This window comes from Geotrypetes seraphini, chromosome 9, assembly GCF_902459505.1.
Source record: "Geotrypetes seraphini chromosome 9, aGeoSer1.1, whole genome shotgun sequence".
NCBI lineage: Eukaryota > Metazoa > Chordata > Amphibia > Gymnophiona > Dermophiidae > Geotrypetes > Geotrypetes seraphini.
In genome coordinates, this window is record NC_047092.1 from 12251234 (window position 1) to 12274873 (window position 23640).

The window sequence follows — 23640 nt, forward strand, 5'->3', positions numbered from 1 at the left end:
ATTATGCACAGTGTCTCCCAAGTTCAGATAAAGCTTCCACCTTAACAGAGGGTTAAAGTCACATGACATAGTACGCAGATCAATGCTTCCAGGCAAACAAACGCCAAAACAAACAAAAAAAAAGGAAATAAAAGTAAGACCACGTCCACATCATTTGCAAGGCTTTTTTTTTTGTCTCTCTCAGATTTAATTATATTTTAACATGCGCTATCATAATAATAAAAATAAAAAAATTGTCATAGTTTCCCTTAGGAATCCTGGGGGAACTCCACATATTAACAGCAGAAGTCTGGAGGGATTCAAGGCAGGAATCAGAGATCTCAAAAATCAAACAAAGCACAACAAGGTTAACAAAGGTAGACAGAGCAGCTTTAAAGCTCACGGTGGTCCACACTGAAATGAAGGTCATTTTTTTTCATGTTCTTTTTGTATTATTATTCATTAGTTCTCTGAGGTGTTCAGTTTTTAGAAAGTTCAAAAATAAAAGAAGATGTACCGGCCCCCCCCAAATTAATTATAATAAGTAATTTTTAAAAAACTAACAAAACATTACAGATTGTTTTTTCTCTACAGCTGTGCAAATCACACTCTTGAATCAGCAACATTTTTTTTTTTTTTTTACTATGTGCAAAAAATCCATGAGCCGGTAGCATATAAAATGCGCCAATTGGATATGAAGCCAGTCTGTCGTTACAATTCTTGTCCCCAGTGAGAAAGTATAGAGAACAGCATTCATTTCTCATTGTGGAACTTTCTGTTTCATCAAAACCTTTGGTTTTTTTTGTTTGTTTATTTTTAAACATTTTCTTTTTCATTCACTTGGATTCATTGGCTAGGATGGTCCTGTTATCCCGATCTCTCAAATCATTTAGGCAGACAGCAGATGAAGGTTGCTTGGTTCTTTTCATAAAAACAAAGCAATGGATTTAAATCTCCCAGGAAGATGCACAATTAACTGAACTAAAAGTGTGTGTGGGGGGGGGGGGGGGGGAGGGAGGAGGGAGAATAACCTCTACCAAAACCCCAACTTATTGGTTCAACATGGAAAAGTCCACCTGGACCAAATATGTCCTCACCTCTTGGCTAATGTCCATCATCAAATTACATGCAATAGATGCTTCACTGCCATGTTATATCTTTTTATGGTGAGTGGATACATCCAATAAGCTGCGGATTATAACCATTAAAATAAGATTCAATTTCAGTGGAAACGGCGTAGTATTAATGAAGCTTCCTGCAATGAATTAGTGAAAAACATTTCACTAAATTCTTTGCTGGGTCCATTACCTCCATTAACTGCGAAGACCCAATGGTCGTCATACATGGGAAATAAGAAGAAAATGCTTTTTACCACATGTTGAGCTAATGTTAACGAGGAAGACTCAGCTAACGTATGATGCTGACGGTCTGGGGAAAGAGTAGGGATGCCTTCAAAACACGCAGGACTTCTTACGCTTGACGGGTCATCTTTAGTTCTGAACAATCTCAAGCCTGGTTGAATGTGCTAAAGCGTTTCACAGCTGCCTTCGACTCTTCGTTCATGGATAGCAGCCATCTTGCTTTTTTCTTTATGATCCGCTCCTTATTGTGCAGGTTGACATTGTAATTCTTGTGCTCCCGAACCACTTTCCGTACAACAATTTTAAAAATTTTTGAAAAACGTCCGTCTAGAAAGCCTGAAAGTTAAAAAGAGCTTTTATAATGACTTGGTCCTCGGTGATTCACCTTCTGAAAGAACTTGTCAAAAACAAGGGTTGAGGAAAAGGAGTAAACACGGTGATCAGACTGGTCCTGCTTGTTGATGTAAGAGAGACATTTTCAACTTGATACTGCCAGAAAAGGTGGAATTTTACTGGATGACAAATGCCAAAATCTTGTACTATGTTGACGTAAGAGTGCAATTAGCTCCAGGATGACTGTGCGAGTCCTTAATTTGTTCAGAAGGTTGGCGAGACAGCTAGTGCTCAAGATCTCTATCAATAACTGTGTCTTTAGTCTCATGAAAACAACCCTTAGTAAAATATTCCTAATTTATTAGGTCCATATTTTAAAGTAGGGTCACCCTTTCAGATGTGAGATTGAATCTTTCCCTCTTTTTTTTTTTTTTTTTTTAAACAAAGATAGCTTAAAAAAAAATCAATAAAAGTATTTGGTTGCAATGCAGAGTTGATGAGAGACCAGATGCTTTGCAAGGTGCATCTTTATTTCTTTGCAACAAAACAATTTTTCAAAAAAAACCTATAAGTCTGAAATAAAGACGGCTTGAGTTGCTGAGAAGTTCTTGGCTTCTGCTTCTACTAGGAGATGACATGTTGACAGTTTCTTTTAAATGAATGCAGTACCAGTCTCCATGCTCCAACCCATCGCCTTGACATCCAGTCAGTTTATCAAAAGTAGTGGTTTGCTACCAGAGATGGTTTCCAATTATAATAAATTGATTTCTTTCTTTTTTTTGTTGTTGTTCTTAGTTAAAAATGTACTAATACTGACTTCATTTCCGTTCAAATAAATCTATGGCAACAAGCAGCAACAGCAGGTAAGACCTTTCAATGTCCCACACTGGTAATCCTAGGATTTGATGACTTGGGATCTGTGAGCAAAGCCCTCGTGCTCGAGAATCTCTGTCAACCCAAAGCGAAGTCTCTTCGGCAACCTCCCTTCAGACTGGGAACGTGGGAGAGCTGGTCAGGTGACTCTGCTTACATCCAATCAAAACTTGCACTTGGTAAAGATGATGATCTCGTCTGAGGCACGGCTTGGTTTATTCCTCCCAGGGGACCCTGGAAGGACAGTTTTCAGCTGTCTATACTCATGAGGGCAATGACTTGTTCAAGTTTGTAGGCAAGTTTCTGCTTCCCAGCCTGGTCATCTTGATCTAAAGCTGTCAGGATCTGTTAGCAAAGAAAAGAAGATGAAATACAACCTTGTAAATGAAATCGGATAACTCTGTCATGCAGCCGTGGCGGCTTAGGCCACAATTTCACGTCAAGTGCTTCAATGTTCTTTGATATCAAGGCCGTTATTCTAAAGCAGTGTTTCTCAGTCGTCTCCCAGAGGCCCACCTAGCCAGTCAGGTTTTCAGGATTACTATAATGAATATGCACGAGAGAGATTTGCATGCAAATCTTTCTCATGCATATTCATTGTGGTTAGGGCTATGAGGCATCCAGATTTTCCCAGACATGTCCGGGGGACCGGACGGCTTTTCAAAACCTGGCACTTTGTCTGTGTTTTGAAAAGCTTCCAGAAAATTGCAGTCGGGCATCATGCCGCATCCGTGCATGCGTGGATGCCCTCCTGCCCGGACGAGAGCATGCAGCTGGGTGCGGGGCTAGGGCGGGACTGGGATATAGCAGGGCGGGGATGCATGGAACTGGTTGGGCCTAGGATGGGGCTAGGGGGATTTTTCCATTTGAAAAATCTAGTTACCCTAACTGTGGTAATCCTGAAAACATGACTAGCCAGCTGTGTCTCTGGGAGAAGGTTGAAAAGCACTGTTCCAAACGGTGATGGGACTAAATCGCGCGAGACAACGGCGCGCCGACAACTGAGCGCAGACAACTGAGCGCAAGGTTGACGGCGCGCCGAAGAAAAGCACTATTTTAAAGGGCTCCGACGGGTGGTGTGGGGGGGGGAACCCCCCCACTTTACTTAACAGACATTGCGCTGGCGTTGTGGGAGGTTTGGGGGGTTGCAACCCCCCCCATTATACTTAAAACTGAACTTTTTCTCTAAAAAACAGGCAAAAAGTTTGGTTTCAAGTATAATGAGGGGGGTTACAACCCCCCAAACCCCCCACAATGCCAGCGCGATGTCTGTTAAGTAAAATAGGGGGGGTTCCCCACCAACACACACCCCCCCCGTCGGAACCCTTTAAAATAGTTCTTTTCTTCGGCGCGCCGTCAACCTTGCGCTCAGTTGTCGGCGCGCCGTTGTTTCATGCGATTTTGTCTATGAACCGTTCCAAACAGCGGTCAGAAAGATGCTATTTATACGCTGGGATCCACACAGCATAGAGCAGGGATCTCAAAGTCCCTCCTTGAGGCCCGCAATCCAGTCGGGTTTTCAGGATTTCCCCAATGAATATGCATTGAAAGCAGTGCATGCACATAGATCTCATGCATAGTCATTGGGGAAATCCTGAAAACCCGACTGTAATACAGCTCTCGAGGACTGGAGTTCCCTACCCCTGTTATAGGATACCAGTGAGCAGGGACCATCTATTGCAGGGATCTCAAAGTCCCTCCTTGGGGGCCGCAATCCAGTCGGGTTTTCAGGATTTCCCCAATGAACATGCATTGAAAGCAGTGCATGCACATAGATCTCATGCATAGTCATTGGGGAAATCCTGAAAACCCGACTGGATTGCGGCCCTCAAGGAGGGACTTTGAGACCCCTGGCATAGAGATATCAAGGGGGTGTGACTCGGGCTGGACTAAAATCTACACCCTGGTTCCCCATTTTACACGTGTAAGGGGAAAAATTTCAGGGTCAAGTTTTACATCACCTCAAAGGCATACCTAGGTTTTTAAAAAGTGCCCACTTCAGCCAGGGCTTTGCACGAGGGATTAAGGGGCCATTTCTCCCTAATCGCAAGTAGGTTAATTTCACCTCCACCCCTTACTGGACAGCACCTACAAGCGTGGTTGTCTAAAATGGAGCAGCTATACAGGAAGCTGAACCACTTCCATGCAAAAGTTTTTCAAAATATTATTGAATACTTAAATATGTCGATATTCTAATTAATTGCTACTAATTGAAGATATTTTAAGTCCAACTTTGCATCAGAGAAGACGTTTGCTCTGTTCTCCAAAACAACTGCTTCTTCACCTTTATTTTGCAGTAATTACAAAGGTGAATGCATCGTACTGATTAACAATTTCCAACGTGCATTGAGGGCTCCTTTTACAAGGCCACGCTGGCGGTTTAACGCACGCTAAACCGCCGGCTGCGCTAGTCGCTGCCGCCTCCTCTTGAGCAGGCAGTAGATTTTCGGCCAGCGCAGGGGGTTAGCGCATAATGAAAAGTTTCACGCGTTAAACCCGCTAGCGCGGCTTTGTAAAAGGAGCCCTAAGTGGTCAAGAGCAATGACATGGAAATTTGACTTCTTAATTTCAGCTGGCGCATATATCAAAACTCTTAGAGTGCTAAGCTGAAGATTTCAGGGACTTCCACTCCAGGGAAAGAAAATAGACGGCCAAGTATGGACATTTAGAATTACTAGACAACTTTACGAAAGGCTCGCAGAGCTTTTTGTAAAGGAACTATAAGGGCAGGTTAAAATTCATGTGTATGTGTTGGCATGTACACATGAGCACATACTTTAGAAAGAAACATGCTTATGGACTTGCAAAACAGGAAACATGTGCACTGGAGAAGTGGCGTAGTAAGGGTAGGAGGCGGCCCCCCCCCTGCACCCTCCTCTCCGCTCCCCCCACCGCTCCTTCCCACACTTGCGCTCTCTCTCCCCACCGTACCTCTTAATCTTCACCAGTGTCTTCTGCAAGAATGCTCCTTGTGCCAGCGTTGGATTCCCTCTGATGTCACTTCCTGGTCCCCTGACCTGGAAGTGATTCAGCGAGGAATCAGGCTGGCACAAGTGACAGGCAGAAGTTGCTCGCACTGGCAAAGATAATACAGGGGTACGGGCATGGGGCTGGCATGGGGTGGCAGGGCAGGGTGGAGAGGTGCCAGCGCCCCCAACGACTTGGTGCCCGGGGCAGTCCACACCCCCCGCACCTCTTTTACTGTGCCACTGCACTGGACTATCTTTATGCGGGGCTCTACGCATGTAGCTAGTATCACTTATATGTACCCTTATGCCAGATTCTGATTCCCATAAGGACTAAATCTAAGGTAGTGCCCCTTCCCCCATGGGTCCTAGGACCAGTTCCATTTATTGTATCTAGAAAAGCAATGGGGCGACGCAAATATACACATAGGCATTCTAGAGAGGAATACTACAAGCAATCCATAGCAAATAATCATGGTCTTCTTGCCTTCCTCTGAATGAGCAAGAAAGGAAAATGCTTCATGGAAATTTACAAGACATTTGAATTCCGTACGACCGATGTTTCATTTCAACCCATTTATGTATTTGCACTTGCAGAAAATGCCTCATTTCAGCACCGATGGCATCTATTATTGTTGATATGTTGGCAAAGCTCGTATGAAGGAGAAATATTTTTGTCTTTCAAGCCCTATGCTGCGACGTAATTACAGCACTTAAGTCCCACAATATATTAATTACAACTTCACTGTAATTTCAACCATATGTGGTATTCAATCCTTTGAGAACCTTCGATACAGCGTTTTCAATAGCATTACAAATTAGCTGGCCTCTGTTATTAAAAATTCTTCGTTCTGATTATGTGGTCATTATGTCTGGTACAGTATGAAGAGTTCTGAAAAATGTTATTTATCATTTTAATTTGATCTTTCATATGGGAATGCAAGCATTAAATCTGTATAGAACAGATTATCTGACGCAGTAAAACATCCAGTTCCTTACTCTCATTGCAAGATAAAATAGAAAAAAGCAGATGTCTGTAATAATCTCCAATTCTGGGGTGTTTAGGGGCTCTTTAATTTAGTTTGAACTTCTTAAGCATGTATGTGGTCTTTTTTTTGAGGGGAAGAGATAATGGTTACTGTGGATGGGCAGACTGGATGGGCCATTTGACCTTTATCTGCTGTCATGTATCTATAATCATAAAGCTCTATGATATCACAATGCAGGTGTAAAGAGCCTTAGCCAACAGGGAGAGAAGGAGATAGTGGATGTTGCAGATGGGCAGACTGGATGGGCCATTTGGTCTTTATCTGCCATCATGTTTTTATGTTTCTATGTTTCTATAACCATAAAGCTCTATGACCTCACAATGCAGGTGTAAAGAGCCTTAGCCTATGGGAAGAGGAAAGGCAAATGTTAAGAGCCTTAGCCAATAGGAAGAGGAGATGCAAATGTTAAGAACCTTAGCCAATAGGGAGAGGAGGAGATAGTGAATTGTCTAGATGGACCATTTGGCTTTTATCTACCATCATGTTTCTATAATCATAAAGCTGTATGACCTCACAATGCAGGTGTAAAGAGCCTTAGCCAATAGGAAGAGGAGATGCAAATGTTAAGAGCCTTAGCCAATAGGAAGAGGAGGAGGAGATAGTGGATGCTCTGGATGGGCCCTTTGGCCTTTATCTGCCATCATGTTTCTATATCCCTTTATAATCGTGGATTCCTTGAAATCTTGGATTCCTTTATAATCTTGAAAACTTATGTAAAAACATTTTGTATAATGGATGAAAATGTACCATAAGATGACACATGCAGTGGTTTATGCTGTAAACTCTCCATTACTGAGGAAATTGGACTAAAATGATTTCACCAGATTCAGAGAAGGAAAATCTAATTAAACAACATTTGCCTTGGATTAGAAAATGGATACAATTGATAAGAAGAATGAAAATTTCACAGGGAGGAAGCTTGGGGCTACAACAGATCGTTTTTTGGTGAAGAAGTTGACAATTCCCCCTTAAATATTCTATTACTATTTCGTTGGCCAGAATAAAGATACACATTTCATTCTGAAAGCACTTGAGACGCTGCTTTTGCAGAGTGCTGATCGGTAATCACTTTGGATGGGAATGTTCTACAATTCAAAAGTTTCAGAAGGAGGTTCAAATACCAATTTAGCAAGACCCTTAAAGTCCCATAATGCCCCTTCTTTCAATCCTCCTCCTCCTTCCTACCGAAACTTCTCCCCCCCCCCCGTCTCCCTCCTCTCCCCCCTTCTTCCTCCCCGCAGTTCGTAATTCTATGATCAATTTGACCACTTGTAACTACTTTCTCCTTGCTATTCGCAACTCTATGATCAATTTTGGTATGTACCCACTTGTAACTTCTTTCTCCTTGCTGTTCGCAACTCTATGATCAATTTGGCATGTAACCTCTTGTAATTTGTTCTAACCAATGTGAACCGCCTAGAACTCTTCTGGGTATGGCAATATACAAAAATAAAGTTATTATTATTATTATTATTATTATTATAACGTGAAAAATCAGACTTCTTCCACTCTTCCATGCCCGGTTCTGGGGGATGATTCTGCCTGGAAGCTTCATGTGAACTAGACCTTACTGATGAATTGTTTGCTCCCAGTCACCAAAGTTACATAGATCCAGAAATTCTGGGAGATTGCAGCGATGGAGAAAATGATCTGTGTTATGAGAGAGTGTCCACTTCAATTTTAGGATATTTGATATCTCCGTCTATTGTATATGGAGTGGAGGAATAGTCTAATGCAGCGGTCCCCAACCCTGTCCTGGACCAGTCAGGTTTTCGGGACAGCCCTAATGAATATGCATGGGGCAGATCTGCATTCCTATCATCTTCATTACATGCAAATCTCTTTCATGCATATTCATTAGGGCTATCCTGAAAACCTGACTGGCTGGTGGGTTGGGAACCACTGGTCCAATGGTTAGAGAGTGGGCGGGAAAATAGAAGGCTCAGGTTCAGGTCCCATGGAGGTTCTTGAGGTCTTGGACATGTCACTTAATCCTTTATGTATTGCTTCAAGAAAAAACCAATGTATCACACCATGAAAACCACAGAAGGGAGGGGTCCTTCCTTGTATGGTCACAAGAGTTTAACGCTGACTTGAGGGCCCTTCTGGACTTCCCTCTTCTCCATTAAACAATCCTGCAGCTTGGCTTCTTGTGAGAAGTAAAAAAACGAGAAGACCCAATATTCCCCAGAAGAAGGAGCAATCCAACAAACGAGACACAATGTTCTGGACTTTCCTTTATTTTTTCAATCAGTGTTAAGAAAGTGTCCACATAAACCATATTAAAAACTAACGGATCCGACATTTGCCGTCTTTCGGCTAACGAAGCCTTTCTCAAGGGTCCGGTCGTTAAATAATACGCTAGTATTGTGGAGTTGATTTCCAAATTGCAAAATCCTTAAGTGCAAGAGGCTTTTTAAGACTCTTACAGCCCGTCCTCTACTAAACATGATTGAAAAAAAATAAAGGAAAGTCAAGAACATTGTGTCTCGTCTAGTTTGTTTGCTTGGCTTCTTGGACACATACCAGCCTTTAGTGGTGAAAAATGATACAAATATTATTGAAAATTATTAAAATTACGATCATCCCCAAAGGGTTCTATGCTTCGTTGCTCCCCATCACTGGTACAGGGTAGGGCACACCCCCATTCTCTTCAGTCCTCACCTCTTCACTATATTTGCCAACGTAGGAGAAAATCTCGGAGAGCGCACTCATGGTGTTGAACTCATTCATATGCATGCGTGACTGCTCAGCCAGGTAGGCATTCATGTCCTGGTCACTGATGGCGGGCATCTTGCCAATGTCCGCATAGTACCTGGTAAAGACAAAATGGAAGAGTTAATGGATGCACAAATACCGAAAGAGTCAAAGCCAGGCCTAGAACTTGGCAGTTGTATGATGCAATCTCGGGACATAATACCATGATACCGTTGCTTTCTTCCCCTCCCTCACCGCTAACTAGCATCATTTATTCACTAATATCATTTTTATGATTCTACCCCTCCCCCAGAGAGATATGCATCACCTGAAATCATAGAAATTGCTTTGAATGTGATATGATACATCCATATTAACAGGGTTGCCAGATTTTACAATTGTATAATCCGGATACCCTAGACCAGCGATGGCGAACCTATGGCACGCGTGCCAGCTGTGGCACGCGAAGGCCTTGCAGCTGGCACGCGGGAAGGTCCGCAATTAAGATATGCGGCGCGGCGGGAGGCGAGTGTGCTGGTGTCTGCTTTGCAGCTCACCTGGCAACAGGGCCGGACTGGCCATTGGAAGGACCGGGCATTGTCCCGGTGGGCCGCGGCCCATCTTCCTGTGCTGGCTGCAGTCCTGTGAGTGGATGTTTAGCCTGACTGCCTTCCCCTTAGTATCCTATGAGCCAGGCAGTGTGTGAGGGGGAAGTGGGAGGAGGAAGAGAAGCTTCACACTGAGTCTGTCACAGGAACTCAGTGAGGCTGTAGTATGATTCCAAATGTGACATCTGTAATCAGGAACAGTTCCTAGTGCTCCCATGCTAGAGAGGTGAGGATATGGGGGGATGTTAATGTGTCTAATAATGTGCTCCTCTGTAAAAACCTCTGTATCTTCCATGGGGGACATGCTAAATTCGAGGAAATAAAAAAGCTGCTTATGATGATTGCAAAGAGAAGTTCAGTAAGCTGAGAGGAGGGCTGGGCTCTCTGTGAACAACCAGCACACTAATCCTCTGCGCTGTACCTTATAGAAAACTCAATATAGCAAAAAACAGTAAAGTGTATATGTGGCCCTTCACAGTGCTTTTGTAAACATCATAATAAAATAACAAAGGCTCCAATAATGAAAAATAAAAGTCCTTTTCCCATACACTCAGGTCACCTCTTAATTAGTTGTTATTGTGATGAATCCAATGTTGTATAGTCATTAATGTGATTAATCCAGTTTGCAGGTCATTTTATTTGGGGAATCGCAGTCACTTCTTATTAGTGGCTAGCCGTGCCTCTCAAGCGTGCTTCTGCATTTTAGCCCTGCCCCTGGACTTCAATGGGCGGGGCCTGCGTGAGGTCATGTGATTGGGCTGCTCAACCTAAAATGCCCGGGCCTATTTTTTGTCCCAGTCCGGCCCTGCCTGGCAATGTGTTCCTCGCGGCTGCCTGAACCGCCGCGGGGCTGTGAGACAATATATTTTTTGACCAAAACGGATGTCTACAATTAGTAAAATTTCCCAATCACATATTTTTTTATGGGGACGGATTTGTATACAGCACTTCATTAGATTTTTTTTATTATACAAATTTTATCTTTTTGTAGACTTGAAGTCTTGAACAAAGAAAATGAGTACAGCAAAAAAAGCAAAAACAGATAGTGGAAGACCATTCCAAGAGGCCTGGACAGAGACATATGGAGTGATTGAACGCAGTGGGAAAGCATTGTGTATTATGTGTAATGAAAGTGTTGTGTCTCGCACATCAAGTGTCAAACATCACTTTGAGACCAACCATAACAGTGTTGCTGAACTTGGTTTAGCTCAAAGAAAAGAGTTCCTTGTAGGAAAATTAAAGAAATATCACTCCCAGTCTCTTAGTTTTAGCAACTATCTTTCAAAAACTAATCATCTTACAGTTGCCAGCTTTCAAATTTCACTGTGCATGGCAAAACATGGTAAGCCCCTCTCTGATGGAGATTTTATCAAAAAGGCAATTTTGCCTGGGAGTAATTCACTCTTCCATGATTTCCAAAACAAGGATAAAATTGTGCAGCGCATCTCTGAGATGCCGCTAAGCAGAAATACTGCAAAAGATAGGGTTCTGCGAATGGCTGCTGATGTTAGTCAACAGCTTACTTGCGACTTACAAAAAGCACCCTTCTACTCCATGTGCTTGGATGAAAGTACAGATATTACTAACCATGCAAGACTAGCGCTCATTTTGCGTTATGCTACTGGTGACATCATGAGAGAAGAGCTGGTAAAACTGCTGTCTTTGCCTGGAAGAACACAGGGGATAGATATCCACAATGCTGTGATGGAGGCTTTTTCATCACTAGACATAAGTCCAGAAAAAGTGGTTTCAGTTACTAGCGATGGAGCACCTAGCATGGTGGGGACAACATCAGGATTCATTCATTTCTTTGCTAAGGAAGCAAAACATCCACTGATTCAATTTCACTGCATAATACATCAAGAGGCTCTCTGCGCCAAAGAAAGCAGCAAAAAACTTGACGATGTCCTCAAAGATGTAACAAAAATGGTGAACTTCATCATGGCGCGTGCTCTTAATTTTCGACAATTTCAAGCCCTTCTTGATGAGGTTCAGGCACAATATAACACTTTACTGATGTACAATAATGTCCGGTGGCTGAGCAGAGGACGAGTGTTAGAGAGATTTGTGGCCTGCTTGGAAGAAGTTAGGCTATTTATGAACGAAAAGGGGGAAGACTATCCTCAACTCACCAACATGGCCTGGCTTACCAACCTCATGTTCTTTACAGATTTTACTAACCACTTTAATGTACTAAACAAAAAATTACAAGGCATGGGAAAAATAGCAGAAAGCATGTTTAGTGACATCAAAGCTTTTGAGAGAAAATTGCATGTTTTTGAAAAAGACCTTGAGAGTGGACAGCTAAAATATTTTCCCAACCTAAAAATACATTTGGATAATTCTACAACATTTGTGGACAGTCATAAAAAATACCAGGAAATCCACAAAGCATATTCCACCATTGTAGCCGAAGCAAAGGAGAATTTTAGTAAAAGATTTTCTCAGTTCCGTAAGATGGAGACAACCCTTTCATTTATAACTTCCCCAGAAAAGTCCACATTTGAAGATCTTGATCTTTCCTGCTTACAGTGGTTGGATATTCAAAATTTGGAAATGGAGCTACTGGAATTTCAAGAAAGCTCTATCTGGAAAAGTAAATTCAATGACCTGTGTGCGGCTCTTGAACGTATTGAGTGTGAAAGGGTGACAAATGAAATCACTGCTAGCAGTTCTGAAAATGAAATCCTAAAAGCATGGAATTCTCTGCCAGACAATTTTAAGTCCATGAAAGCACTTGGGATTGCTCTTTTTACTTTGTTTGGGTCATCCTATGCTTGTGAGCAGCTATTTTTGGCTTTGAATCATATAAAATCTGATGCTAGAAACATATTAACGGATGACATGAGTGCTGCATGTGTTGCTCTGAAATTAACGCACTATGAGCCAAGGATTGACAAGCTATCAGCATGCATGCAACAACAAAAATCACATTAATTTTTTTCAGAGCATGCCCAATGCATATGTTTACATGAAGCAGTGTTTTCAGTTTGCAGTTAAGACACTTTCTAAGTTATTTAAATATTATTTAAAGATGTTATTGGGAGGTTACCTGTGAGAGGTGCAGCGTTTCTGGAGGTGTTCCCGTGCCCCGGATAGCAGCAGTGCTCTGAATACATCGAGAGCGGCTGACTTCGGATGCCGAATTTCGGCGGGCACCCGCGGAGACAACAGCCCTGACGTCAGCCGGGTCCTACACTAGCCAGTGAAAAGGACGCCGCTACTGCCTATCTGTGGAGGTTACCTGTGAGAGGTGCAGTGTTTCTGGAGGTGTTCCCGTGCCCCGGATAGCAGCAGTGCTCTGATTACATCGAGAGCGGCTGACTTCGGATGCCGAATCTCGGCGGGCACCCGTGGAGACAACAGCCCTGACTTCAGCCGGGTCCTACACTAGCCAGTGAAAAGGACGCCGCTACTGCAGCGCGGCCGCAGGGCGTGGCCAAAGGGGCGTGCCCTAAGGGGCACGTTAGGCCCCTTGGGAGCCCCTTGGGAAGACACTGGGAGACACTGGACAATAAGGACTGCTGGAGCTGTATGCTAATAAGTTGCTTAATTTAAATCAAATGGGGAAAAGGAAAGCTAAACCCAAAATATCGACTCCAGTAGTAGTTGGTCCTATAGATAGACATTTTTATGTCTTCTGATGTTAGAGGAGGTAATCAGGATGCTGCATCTTTATCGGAGGCATCGCTTAGCCCTCTAGAAAGAACTCCTCCTCCTCTACCGAAAATTGCTGTTGGTTTGGATTCCCAAAGAGGTTCCAATTCTCAAACTGTGGTTCCTATGGAGCAGGAGGTATCTTCTTCATTATTTTATGAGGAGATGCCTAAAGCTATCTCCTTTCAAAGAGAGGCTTTTGCTCCATTAGAAGCCCGGAATGAGCCACAGGAAATTTCCCTTAAAGATTTATGGTTAATAAATGTTAGAGTAGAAGAGTTATTAACATCAGTGGTTATTAACAAAATGTGAAGTTTTCAAAAGAAGTAGTTACTAAATTAGAAAATATTGATTCAAATTTGAAAACTATTGAGAAACGTTCTCTGATTATGGAATCGCAAGTATCAACATTACAAACTTTGTCATCTTCTGTCCTTAAAGATTCACATATTACTTATACAAAATTTGAAAAAATGGAGAATATACTTCGGGCAAAGAATCTGAGATTGGTCAACTTTCCAAAAACTCATTTATTGACCTCAGAGATTTTGATTCGCAAGTATTTTAAAGAAGTTTTGGGGTTGGCAGATCCAGATTCCTTGCCCATAACAAATATGTATTATATCCCACAGAGAAAGAAAGTTTCGGCAGAATTGGGAGTAGACAAGTTGGAACAGATAGAATTTGATTTAACAGGTTTTTTGGAAGACTCACAAGATGTAATCCAAACTAGGTCTACCCTATTAATAACTTGTGCTAGGGAATTAGATAAATCTTTAATTATGAAAGCTTATTTTCAAAATAAGCAAGCAAAGTTTTGTGGATATAATGTATTAATATTTCCAGATGTAGCCCAGGCTACACAATTGAGAAGAAAGTCATTTTTGAATTTAAAATCAAGACTGCTAGCCCTAGGAGCTACTTTTTATTTAAAATTCCCATGCAAATGTTTAGTGAAATTTAAGGAAAGTGATTATATATTTTGGGATTCTATACAATTAGAACAGTTTCTAAAGCTTCATGAAACACAAGTAATTGCCACTTGATTTAATTGCAATATGAGTTCAGTAGAATAGTGCACTGTAAAATTGATCTTAGTTCTAAGATCTTGATTATATTTTTAGTTTATAGTTGAAGTTAAGATCAGGATAATCTCCCGTAATGAGGACTAGAGGACAATGACAGTAATGTAAGATTAATTTTATTTTCAAAGATTGTGATACTATGTTCCTTATATTATTATTTGTATAAATGATAATGTTTAAAATTGATAAATTAAAAAAAAAGAAAAAAAAAAGATGTTATTTAAAAAAGGGACTTTACGTGGCCCTGTTGTATTCCAATCTGGAATTTCCAATAAAAACGGTTGGTTTAATTGAAAGCTCTTTTGTTTTCTTTACCTCATATTATTAGAAATGTAATGATTTAACTATTTTCTAATTTGATTGCAAATTTTACAAAAAAACATGTATAGACTCTTTGGGAATGCACACCGAGTCTTGACACAGTTAACAGTTTTAAGAAGTTTATCTTTTTTTTTTTACACAGGATACATTTGACATGTTATGTGAATAATGCATTTAAAATATATTGTGTAACTGAATCAAATTCTTCCTAAATTCATTAAATTGAATGAAATCATTAAAACATTATAAATTGCCAATAAACTGAAATGAAAACCAAAGGATTGTGAATCAAATTGATTCTCTGACAATACAAAGATTCCAACCTTTAAAAATGATGTTACATAGTTCAGGCAACTTTATAAAGAGTTTTTAGATACTAAAATCTTGTTATTAAGGTTTAATTGACGTGCTGGCACTTTGAGGAAATTCTTTGGTTTTGGGCGGCAGTTTGGGCACTCGGGCTCAAAAAGGTTAGCCATCACTGCCCTAGACTCACCCCCAGGCCCGCCCATCTCTGCCCCAGTTCCGCCCTAGCTCCGCCCCCGCTGCCTGCGTTGGTCGGGCAGGAGGCAATCCGCGCATGTGCAAATTGCCTCCTGCCTGACGTGATTGAGAGGAGGCTTTCCAAAATACGAATTGCCGCACTGGGACAGACCAAAGGTCCATCAAGCCCTGTTTCCAACAGTGGCCAACCCGGTACCTAGCCAGATCCCAAGCAGTAAAATGGATTTTATGCTGCTTATCCTAGTAATAAGCAGTGGATTTCCCCAAGCATAGAAACATAGAAACATAGAAATAGACGGCAGATAAGGGCCCACGGCCCATCTAGTCTGCCCACCTTAATGTCCCTCCCCTACCTTTGCCCTGTGAATAGATCCCATGTGCCGATCCCATTTGGCCTTAAAATCAGGCACGCTGCTGGCCTCAATCACCTGTAGTGGAAGACTATTCCAGCGATCAACCACTCTTTCAGTGAAAAAGAATTTCCTGGTGTCACCTCGTAGTTTCCCGCCCCTGATTTTCAACGGATGCCCTCTTGTTGTCGTGGGACCCTTGAAAAAGAAGATATCTTCCTCCGCCTCGATGCGGCCCGTAAGATACTTGAACGTCTCGATCATGTCCCCCCTCTCTCTGCGCTCCTCGAGCGAGTATAGCTGTAATTTGTCAAGCCGTTTTTCGTATGGTAGATCCTTGAGTCCCGAGACCATCCGGGTGGCCATTCTTTGCACCGACTCCAGTCTCAGCACATCCTTGCGATAATGCGGCCATCTCAATAACGGCCTAAGGACTTCTCTTTAAGGAAATTATCCAAACCTTTTTCAAACCCTGCTAATCTGATTCTACCACATTCTCCAGCGACAAATTCCAGAGTTTAATGACATGTTGTGTGGAGAAATATTTTCTCCGGTTTGTTTTAAATATACTACTTAGTTAGCTCCATTATATGACCCCTTCATCGCACGTCTCACACATATTCATTGTGGATATCCCAAACATCTAACTAGGTTGAGAACTCCTGACAGAATAAGGAGCGCATGTTCCGATATGCTTGAGCTATATTAATATGTACAGTTGAAACTGACTCCAATAAATTTAATGCCTACAGTGAGTGATCAACAAGGCTTTCAGTGCGCTCAGAGATATGAAACTCCAAGAAGGGAGGGGGTTGCCCCCCTTTTCCCCCCGGTATGAGTTCACACGGAGATAGGTTATAGATTCATTAAAGCTTATTTCGATACGTCGGCATTCAGAACCCTGGTCCAATTCCTCATGCTTGGAATATGAAGGAAGAGAAACATAGAATGATCTATCTTCAAGAAAGGACGAGCATAACTGCAATAGTTTTCCTTTAATTCCTAATGATTTTTACTGAGAAATTATTAGTGCATGATCGACCAGATCAAAAGTAGCAGAGAGATCTAAGGAGATAAAATGACCCCTATCAATTGCCGAATAACAATCGTTTAAAAGAGATGCAGTTATTGTTTCTATTGAATGATGTTTACGAGAATATGTTGAAAGTAATCTAACTCGGATATCAAGAAACGAGACTCAAATGCATGCATGGGGTTTTCAAAATGAATATTAAAATCTCCTAAGATTAGGAAATTTGGGTATTGTAATGCAGTATCTGATTTAAAAAAAAAAAAAAAAAAAAAAGAGCAAGGAAAGAATCTTGCTCCTTTGCCGTAAGTGCTGGAGATACGGAGATACATTAACAAAACATGCAGAGAAATGGAAGGGACCCAAAATAAGATAGCTTTCTATTTTACCTCCATTCCCTACCGAAGCTATTAGTTTACCGTATTTTCATGTAGATAACGCACACCTGTGTAAAACGCGCACACGGGTATAGCGCGCAGGAAACCGACTATATGTAAAAAAAAATTTATATACCGTGCCCACCCGTATACCGCGCATGCTGCCCCGACTCTCCCGTCGCCGCCCGCCCCGACTCTCCTCTGGCCACCCCGACTCTCCTTTCCCCCGCCCCAACTCTCCTCTCCCCCTTGAAGTCCTGTCCCCACCCTGAAAGCCTGATGCCCCCCCCGACATCCGATTCCCCCCCCCCCCCCGCAGGACCGCTCGCACCCCCACCCCGAAGGACCACTCGCACGCACTCCCACCCGCACCCGTACCTCCACCCCGAAGGACCGCTCGCACCCCCACAGCCTCCCGACCCCCCCCCCTCATCATGTAGAAGCTCCTACCCTCTGAATCAGACGTCAGACGTCAGAGAAAGGGCGGGACCGCCGGAAGACGAAGCAGCGCAGACGCAGGGCTCACAGAAGGGCCGGGACCGCCAAGAGGAAGCAGCAGGACACCGGTAGGAGCTTCTACATGATGAGGGGGTGGGTCGGGAGGCTGTAGGGGTGCGAGCGGTCCTCCAGGGTGGGGGTGCGGGTGGGAGTGCGTGCGAGCAGTCCTTCGGGGTGGAGTGCGGGTGCGTGCGAGCGGTCCTTCGGGGTGGGGGTGCGAGCGGTCCTGTGGGGGGGTGAATCGGACGTCGGGGGGGGGGAAACTATGTAAAAAAAAAATTTGTAAAACGCGCTCACGCGTATAACACGCAAGGTTATGCACGGTTTGTAAAAACCGTGTATAACGCGCGCGTTATATGCGTGAAAATACGATAATTAGAAGGGGCCAAAAATGCAATACCACCATCTTTCTTGCCTAAACTGAAAAGATGAAAATGACATAAAAGTTGCTGGTAAACATTGAACGAGAAAGGCGTTCTCACCCTCTCTAATCCAAGTTTCCGTAGGAAAAAAAACACAAAGCCAGAATGAGGATAAGAGGAGTGAATGTCATTACTTCCAGCTGTCTTCGTTCAAAGAGCTCTACAGTTCAAAAGGAGAAATGAGAGCAAAAGGAAGGTAATCTGGTCTCTGGGTCATGGATGAAACGGAAGGAGTGGAAGAAGGCAGAAGTGAGAAAATGGCGGGTCAGATAATTGGAGACCAGGTACATTGAGGCATTCTGAATGGGGACATGAAATGAGAAACGACTGATGAAAAGGAAGTAGGTGAAAGCTTGGCCTTTGATGGAAGAGGTTAATTAATTTACTAAGTCACACACACAAGGAGGGACCCCGACTGCACACACTAGAGCAGTGGTTCTCAACCTTATCCTAGGGGACCCCCAGCCAGGTGGGTTTTCAGGATATCCCTAACGAATATGCATGAGAGGGATTTGCATATAATGGAGGAGACAGGCATGCAAATATGTCTTATGCATGTTCATTAGGGATGTCTTGAAAACCCAACTGGCTGGGGGTCCCCTAGGATAAGGTTGAGAACCACTGCTCTAGAGCAAGTCATGTTTATCACTTCTACCCTAGATGAGATAATTTTCAAGCACTGTTCTGACCTCATGTTCCCTTATCTTCTACCGTGTTTCCCCGATGGTAAGACACTGTCTTATTTTTTTTGGAAGGCCAAAATATGCTCTAGGGCTTATTTTCGGGGGGATGCCTTATTTACCCTTTCATGTCCCCTCTGTATCTCTATCCTTTCTCTCTCTCTTCTGCTCCCTCACCCACGAGTCCTGCATCTGGCCCTCTCCCTTCTACCTGCACCTGGCAACACCCCCCTGCTCCGCGGCTCTCTTCAGCAACTTGTCAGCAGCGGTGATCAAGACAAGCTGCCGACATCGAGGCCTTCCCTCTACGAGTCCCGCCTTTGTGGAAAAAGGAAGTTGAAACAAGCGGGACTCGCAGAGGGTAGGCCCTGACGTCAGAAGCTTGTGTCGATCGCTGCTGCTGAGTTGCCGAAGAGAGCCGCGGAGCAGGGGATGTGGCCGGAAGCAGGTAGAAGGGAGAGGGAGATAGGAAGGCTGTAGATCTCCGGAGCATGACACCGACCCCGGCCAGGATGATTTCTTTTTCAGGAGTGCATCTTACAAGTGCGGCGTCGCGGCGGGAAATAGCCATGCTGAGCAGTGAGCTCAGCACTACACAGATGAAAGCCTTGCTTGCTGATTGGTCCGGCGGCACGGCCGCCGGACCAATCAGCAAGCAAGGCTTTCATCTGTGTAGTGCTGAGCTCACTGCTCAGCATGGCTATTTCCCACTGCGACGCCGCACTTGTAAGATGCACGCCTGCGTGACACACTACCGGAGCCACGGCAAAGGTGGAAAAGAGCCGCATGCGGCTCTGGAGCCGCGGGTTGCCGACCCCCGTGGTAGACGGAGGGACCACACGGAGTCACCCACCGTACCACCCGATTCGGGTAAGCGCAGGTATCGGTGGGTGGCTTATTTGCGGGGGGGGGGGGTGCCTTATTTTACAATTTTTTCTAAAAAGGGGGGCTGTCTTATTTGATGGCCCTGCCTTATCATCGGGGAAACACGGTAACTTCTTTTCCTCTATCTTTTCTAAACTAAACCAAAACTTAACCTTATATACCGGGTCTTCAACCAAAGGAAGCTCAACGCGGTTAACAATAAATAATAAAAAAAAAAATAAAGTAAACTGAAATACAAAAGTTAGTTTTCAAAATGTTTAGCGAATAAAAACGTTTTTAGACGTTTACGGAAGAGTTGGAAGGAACTGGGACGCCTCAAAATGAGGGGAAGTTCATTCCATAATTGGAGAAATTTAAACGCCAGAGAGCTGCTAAAATTCTTAACTCCTTGAATTCCTTTCCTAGAAGGAAGAGAAAGTTCAAATCGATGGACGCCTCTCGCGTATGAAAATCTATAAACATCCCAAAGCAGAGGAACAAGAGGAGCAAAGATACCATGTAAAATCTTAAAAACAATAGATGCTCCATCTACACCCTATGCTGTCCATTTAAATGTGTGGTGCAGCACCCCGAGGTTGTGGGTTCAAAACCCCGCGCTGCTCCCTGTGAACACCAGGCAAATCACTTAATCCTCCACTGCCCCAGGCACATTTGAGAGATTGTGAGCCCAGTGGGATAGAGAGGAAAAATGCATGAAGTGCCTGTAAAAGATATGTAAACCGCTAACTCTTTAAGATTCAGTGGTAATGTTGTATTTGTATTGTAATCTGAATATTTTTACTGCTTGGGTGAATTTTCTTAGTTAACGGCCATATGGAAACGGCACAATTAGGGCTAGATTCTTTAAACGGCGCAAAACGTTAGGAGGTGGTAGGCGCCCGTCTGCTGTCTAACTTAATTGTTTTAATTGGCTTAATTAAACTCGCCCAAAATCAAGTAGGCCCCGGGAGGCATCTGCAGCGTAGGCACTGAAATCACGCCTACAGCAGGATGCCTCACGGCGCCTTACGTCTAAGTGGACGTGGTTAGGGGCGGCGATAGGCGTGACTCTCTAAAGAACTTAGGCCTAGTAAAACCCTGGCCTACATTCAAAATCAAACTGACCCACTCCCCATCCTTCCCAGATAAACATCTCATCCCCTACGCATCCTCTTGGGCGCTGAGATCTGCTGATCAGCATCTTCTCACTGTCCCCCCCTCAACCAAAGAACTTTCCCACACTCGAAACACCGTCTTCTCCGCCACGGCCCCCTTCCCTCTGGAATGCCATGCCGTCACACCTCCGTCTGGAAAACTCTCTTGATAAAATTCAAAATCAAACTCAAAACCTTTGTATTCCAAGACGCCTACCAAGATTCAAATTGGATCTCTTCTCCAGCCAGCCACAGTGATGAACAAGAACCGCTTTTAAGAAGCGACCCTCCTTCCCCGCTTGTTCTTTCCCTCCCTTTCTCCCACCCCTTAATATTTAGTTTAACTTCAATGTATTTTTGAATTTTCCCTCTCCCAAGCACCTCCTGTAACAATCCTCGTCCTCCCCGTTGTCTTTGTCCTGCACATATACTACCCTATTTTTAGTTTAACTATTTTAAATTCTTATTTTAGCATTGTAAACCGACCAGATGCCTGTTGATGGCCGGTCTATCAACTTGTAAATAAACTTGGATGCCTATGTTTTCTGGTAGGCGCCGTTAGCCGTGATTCTAAGCGTAACTGATAGCCATTTTTTTGCAGGCAGCGGTTGATTTAAGCGCTCTTTATAGAATCTGGCCCTTGGTGCATGAGTCCTCAACGCCACCTATTTAGTAGATGTTAAGGGCTCCTGTGGTAATCCTGAGCTAATCGGTCAATGTGTGCCGATTTCCACGGTGTCAGGTCAAAAGCGCGCCGGGACAAAGGCGCGCCCAGACAATTGAGCGCAGCGCGGAGGCACGCGCCGTTCAAAATTACTGTTTTTAGGGCTCCGCCGGGGTGCGTGGGGGGGGGGAACCCCCCCACTTTACTTAATAGACATCGTGCCGCGTTGTGGGGGTTTGGGGGGTTGTAACCCCCCACATTTTACTGAAAACTTCACTTTTTCCCTGTTTTTAGGGAAAAAGTTAAGTTTACAGTAAAATGTGGAGGGTTACAACCCCCCAAACTCCCCATAACGCCGGCGCGATGTCTATTAAGTAAACTGGGGGGGGTTCCCCAACCAAACCCCCCGTCAGAGCCCCTAAAAACAGTAATTTTGAGCGGCGCGCGCCTCCACGCTGCGCTCAATTGTCCGGGCACGCCTTTGTCTTTCGCGCCGTTGTCTATGAACCGATTTCCACGCATGCCTGCTTCAAGTTTCCAGTTCCAAGTTTATTTAACATTTCCTATCCCGCCCTAGGGAGAACCGTCAGGGTGGCTTACAATCTAAAACATGCAATAGAATACTCTCCACCCCCATACATAACGTGACCATACGTCCCATTTTGAATGGGACCGTCCCGTTTTTAGGTAGCCTATCCCGTTGTCCCCAAGCACCGCTTCGGGACACAAAAATGTCCCATTTTCAGAAAGAGTGCAACCCACTGTAACAATTTCAAAAAAGGCGCTGTGTTTGGGGACAACGAGATGCGACTTTACAAGCGGTGGGCCCACAGGCTTCCCCCCTCCCCCAATGTCAATTCTGACATCGGAGAGGAAGTTCCGGGCCAGCCAATCGCTGCCTGGCTGGCCCGGAACTTCCTCTCCGATGTTAGAATTGACATCGGGGGTGGGGGAAGGCTTGTGGGCCCGCCGCTTATAAAGTTGCTGCATGCACCTGGCCCATTGCTGGGTTGGTGTCGGGGAAGCAGGAAGAAATTGATGGCGGTGGCTTGGAGAAATCAGCAGTGGGGGGGGAGGGAGAGAGAAAGAAAGAAAGGGGGCAGGAAGAGAGAAAGAAAGAAAGACAAAGAAAGAAAGGGAAGGGGGCAGGGAGAGAGAAAGAAAGACAAAGAAAGGGAAAGGGGGAAGGAGAGAGAAAGCAAGAAAGACAGATATCTTCAATGTTATTACCTAAAAATTAGTAGATGTCCCGTTTTGAGGAAAAAAATTAATGGTCACGTTACCCATACCTGCCCCCTTCCCCCACATTATAGAATACAATATATTTTTTAGCACATGGGTGGTGCACGCCAAGTCAGCAGTGGCTCCATTTTTAGGCAGCGGAAAATCATAGGGCCCTTAGATATGCAAATAAGGCATATGCAAATAAGGCAAATGACTTCCTACTACTACTGCTATTTATTACTTCTATAGCGCTGAAAGATGTTCAAAGCGCTGTTCATTTTAGCATACAATAGACAGTCCCTGCTCAGAAGAGACTTCCAATATGTACAGAAGAAAGAAAACTTCTCCGCCCCCCTCCCAATTTTTATTCCTCATGTTCGTGGGTTTTTTTTTTTTTTTTAGATTTTGGTATTCCACTTGCCCTTCATCATCAGTGCAATCCAGGTCTATGCGGACAAGCTTCACGGAAGGCAATCACTCACTGTCACTTGCAGCTGTGTTCCAATGTCAACTGGTTAATTAGACTCCATCATTTACTGTTTTAATTTCTTTCAATTTGACATTTTGTACGCCGAAAAGGTCTACGGCGCAATACACAGTTTTATAATTAAGAGCAGAAGTCTGCTGAGTCAAAATAATTGACAGCTGTAATATAAACAGCGAGGGAAACACCTGCTGGGCTTGGCGACGCTTTTTATGGTAGGGAAATTGGACGGTGATGTGCTTTATGATGTCAGTCTAGGTGAGAATAAGTTACTCTGCCACAGTCGACTGCAGAAACTGAAACCTGGTGTCGTGGGGGGCCGCTATCCATCCAGATTAGAACTGATTTGCATGCCTTGGTGCAAATCAACATTTCTGTGGTTTTATATTCTCAATATTTTTCTAATGAACCTTATAGAGCCAGACTAGCAGCCCTAGGAATAGAAGCAAGGGGTTATCTT

The 23640-nt window shown here is 43.7% G+C and overlaps 1 protein-coding gene across 2 annotated transcripts in view; it reads right to left on the minus strand.

Annotated features, from left to right (window-relative positions):
* Window positions 1–450: 450 nt before the first annotated feature.
* PLXNA4 (plexin A4) overlaps window positions 451–23640 on the minus strand; it is a 1110463-nt gene continuing 1087273 nt past the window's right edge. For both annotated transcript variants that reach the window (XM_033958729.1, XM_033958728.1), the window contains exons 31-32: window positions 9226–9376; window positions 451–2891 (exon numbers count right to left, since the gene is read on the minus strand). In XM_033958729.1, coding sequence (XP_033814620.1) covers window positions 2796–2891; window positions 9226–9376 — 247 coding nt within the window. In that variant the 3' untranslated portion in view covers window positions 451–2795. The remainder of the gene's footprint in view (window positions 2892–9225; window positions 9377–23640) is intronic.